At 41.6% G+C, this 3840-nt stretch overlaps 1 protein-coding gene across 1 annotated transcript in view; it reads right to left on the bottom strand.

Moving 5' to 3' along the window:
- The window catches only part of LOC125047116 (pollen-specific leucine-rich repeat extensin-like protein 4), a 3795-nt gene extending 201 nt beyond the window's left edge, over window positions 1–3594 (bottom strand). The window contains exons 1-3 of the mRNA XM_047645225.1: window positions 3591–3594; window positions 2874–2998; window positions 1300–1756 (exon numbers count right to left, since the gene is read on the bottom strand). Coding sequence (XP_047501181.1) covers window positions 1300–1756; window positions 2874–2998; window positions 3591–3594 — 586 coding nt within the window. The remainder of the gene's footprint in view (window positions 1–1299; window positions 1757–2873; window positions 2999–3590) is intronic.
- Window positions 3595–3840: the final 246 nt, after the last annotated feature.

A 3840-nucleotide genomic window follows, 5' to 3' on the forward strand; every position in this document is an offset into this window, starting at 1 on the left:
TTATGAATTATGGATGTTAGTCTGTCTTGAGGAGAAAATAAAAATCGAGGAAAAAAGTAAAAAGAGAAAAAATCCGGTGTGAAAGATTTAGCTTTTGGAATAAGTTTAAAGCTCATGACCCTTTTTATTTCAAACTAAGGAAACTTAGCTCTTTGGTCCTCTTTTTTCTTACAAATATTTTTTTCTGCCTCTGACAATATGTAAAAGAAAAAATCAAACTTCACTCAGAGTCCGTGATGGATTTCTCGTCATTTTAACGTGGTAATTCCTAAGAGCATTTTCTTCAAACTCTTTTTAAGAAAAGAAAAGATAGATAGATAGATAGAGAGAGATAGATAGATAGATAGATAGATAGAGAGAGAGAGAGAGAGAGAGAGAGAGAGAGAGAGAGAGAGAGAGAGAGAGAGAGAGAGATTGAGAGAGAGAAAAAAAAAATCCCAAGGAGATACAGTGTCTTGATCTTCGGTAAAGCTAGGAAAGGTTGTCGGCTTCAGGAATGACACGCTAACCTCCTCTTTGCTTTGATTTCTACAAGTTACTCCCTCCCCACCCATTCCTTCATTATTATTTACTTACGTACTTTTATTCCGACGCTGAAGTAGCCAACAATAGAGAGAACTGAACCGAGGCCTGTATGAGGTCTGCCTCGACCCAATGGGCAACGTGAGACAATTAGAGGAGTAAATACAAGGTTCAGAACGCAACGACAGGGATTGCATACTAGATAGGACTTTGATGGGAGATTAGCCTCGACGCCAGCGCCTCTCTTTCTGGTGGAGTGAGAGAGAGAAAGAGAAAGAAAGGGAGAAGGAGGGAGGGAGGGAGGGAGTTAGCGAGAGAGAGAGAGAGAGAGAGAGAGAGAGAGAGGGAGAGAGAGAGAGAGAGAGAGAGAGAGAGAGAGAGAGAGAGAGAGAGAGAGAGAGAGAGAGAGAGAGAGAGAGAGAGAGAGAGGAGGGGAGATAGAAGACGTCAAGCAGGCAGACGGACAGAGGATGCAAACAAACAGATGCACAAGCAAACAGACATATCGATACCTACCCGTAAAATAACTATAAAAAATACACACCAATTAGTGAAATGTAAGAAAATGAAAAACAGTAAAATCATGAAACAAAGGAAATGCTAAAGGAAGAAGAGACGAGGAAAGAAGGGGACAAAGAGAGCGGGCGGATGAGGAAAGAGGAGGAACGAAGAGAAACGAGAAGGGTGCGTGCTTGAGGTGGAGAAAAGGTAGTCGGTTGGGGGGGGGGGGGGGGGGGGGGCGTGGGGGCGGGGATGGGTATGTGGGTCGGGATAGACGTGTAGGATGGGGACGGGTGTGTAGGCGGCCATAGGCGTGTGGGCGGGGACGGGTGTGTGGGCGGGCACAGGCGTGTGGGGGGGACGAGTGTGTGGGCGGTGACGGGAGTGTGGGCGGGGACGGATGTGTGGGCGGAGACGAGCGTTTAGGATGGGGATGGGCGTGTGGGCGAGGACAGGTGTGTAGGATTGGGACGGGTGTGTGGGCGGGCACAGGCGTGTGGGTGGGCACAGGCGTGTGGATGGGCACGAGCGTGTGGGCGGGCACAGGCGTGTGGGTGGGCACGAGCGTGTGGGCGGGGACGGGCGTGTGGGCGGGCACAGACGTGTGGGCGGGCACAGACGTGTGGGCGAGGCCGGGCGTGGAGACAAGAACGGAATTAGGGCGGAGTGGGCGCAGAGGACCCCTCCTCGACGTCAGCCACACAATGGGTCGAGAATGAAGCCTCACGCATCGCTAATCTCGGAGATAATGGAGGCTTCTTCTGTCTCGTAGGAACGTCCCGGCGACCTCTGTCCGCCTCAGCAGCAGCGTGATTCGGGATAATCGCCTTTCAGTGGATCGGAAAGGGAAAAATGCCGCGCGGTATTTATTCTTCTGTCCCGGGCAGCGTTCCTGAGTGTATTATGCTGTGTTTCTCGGTCTCTGTGTCCGTCTGTCTGTCTGTCTCCGTGATTATAATGATGATTTATTTAATGAATCATGTATATATATATATATATATATATATATATATATATATATATATATATATATATATATATATATATATATACATATATATATATATATATATATATATATAGAGAGAGAGAGAGAGAGAGAGAGAGAGAGAGAGAGAGAGAGAGAGAGAGAGTGAGAGAGAGAGAGAGAGAGAGAGAGAGAGGCACATATATAGATAGATAAATATTGGTATACTTATATATATATATGCATTTGATCATTCATACAGACATAATACATGTACACATACAAATATATCTATATGGGTGTGTGTAAAGAAAAAAAGAAAAAAGTAAATATATACATACAAATAAACATACATAAATACATACAAACATATATACATACATACACACACACACACACACACACACACACACAAACACACACACACACACGCACATATATATATATATATATATATATATATATATATATACGTATATATATATATATATATATATATATATATATATATATATACATACGTATATATATATATATATATTTATACATACATACATATATATATACATATATGATACTTTATCATGGGTGAGCGGAGATTCTTCGCAAGTCGTCCGTCTCACAGAAGACACATTCCTATTAAGATTTAGTTAATGTACTTGCCACTTGCGGCGCTGGGGTTTGTTTACGCTCAGTCAGGTGAGGTCGACGGCGCCGAGAGAAGTGGCAACTCCAGCTGATTTCCAAGCATATGGATACATAGATGGACAAATATAGAGACAGATAGCTAGACCGGTAGATAGATAGGCACACAGATAAAAGGAAATCGGTAACTACAGGTAAAGAGACAATGGATGATAAAAAAAGAAAATAAAAAATGCACAAGCCAAGCCTTTCCCATAAAGAGAACTATTATTTTGGCCATCTGGCAGATGACATTTAGTGACGTCATTGATCTTGTCGCTTTGACGTCATCAGTGATGGTCTCTGAAGGCAATGACACAGGAACTTAAAAAAAAAAACGCATCAATAATTATCTTCATCCTTTTTGTTTTCAACAATCGTCTGTTCCTCTTCAAGGGTTTGAAAAAAAATAATGAAATAGGAAGATATTAAAATTTATGTTATAATCATAAGGCATATTTTGACATTCGAGGAGTATTAGTGTGAGGAACCAGTCTATTTCCCGCGTCCAGTAGAACTGCCATATCTATCGTCACGTAGAAACTGCCATATCTATCGTCATGCAGAGACTGCCATTTTTATCATCGCATAGAAACTGTCATTACTGTCGTCGTGTAGAGACTTCAAGACATTGAGGTATACTAAAAGTCATACATTAAATAGGGAGGGAAAAAAACACCACGAACTGTAGAGTATTACATTAATAATGATATCATATATTCAATTGCGTCCCATAATTCAATATGCAATCGTTTTGATAGTGTACAATGAAAAACCTGTTCGGTCATGCAACGTAAGCAAAACCGTGATTAGCTGGTATACAGTTCAGCTTTGTCATGATTGGTCAATATTGGTGACGTATATGATGATTATAATTTCAAACACCAGGTGGTTCTAGTAGTCTGGCAAAACAAACCCATGTTGCTTGTATTTCCTTCTGTTACAGGGTCTCTGATATATATTCTCATCAGATATTCGATATATATTTTCATCAATGTCCAGGATTTTTTCCACTTTTACCCTTTTTTTTCAAATTAGAAACTTCCATTTCAGATTTATCCACAATATTGACATGACGCCCATTCACCCTAACCTTTATTTTATTCGCAATTCTCCACATCATCCACTTCAGCTTCTGTCCATCCCGGATTATCTATATCCTACTT

Source organism: Penaeus chinensis, chromosome 40, assembly GCF_019202785.1.
Source record: "Penaeus chinensis breed Huanghai No. 1 chromosome 40, ASM1920278v2, whole genome shotgun sequence".
NCBI classification, from domain to species: domain Eukaryota; kingdom Metazoa; phylum Arthropoda; class Malacostraca; order Decapoda; family Penaeidae; genus Penaeus; species Penaeus chinensis.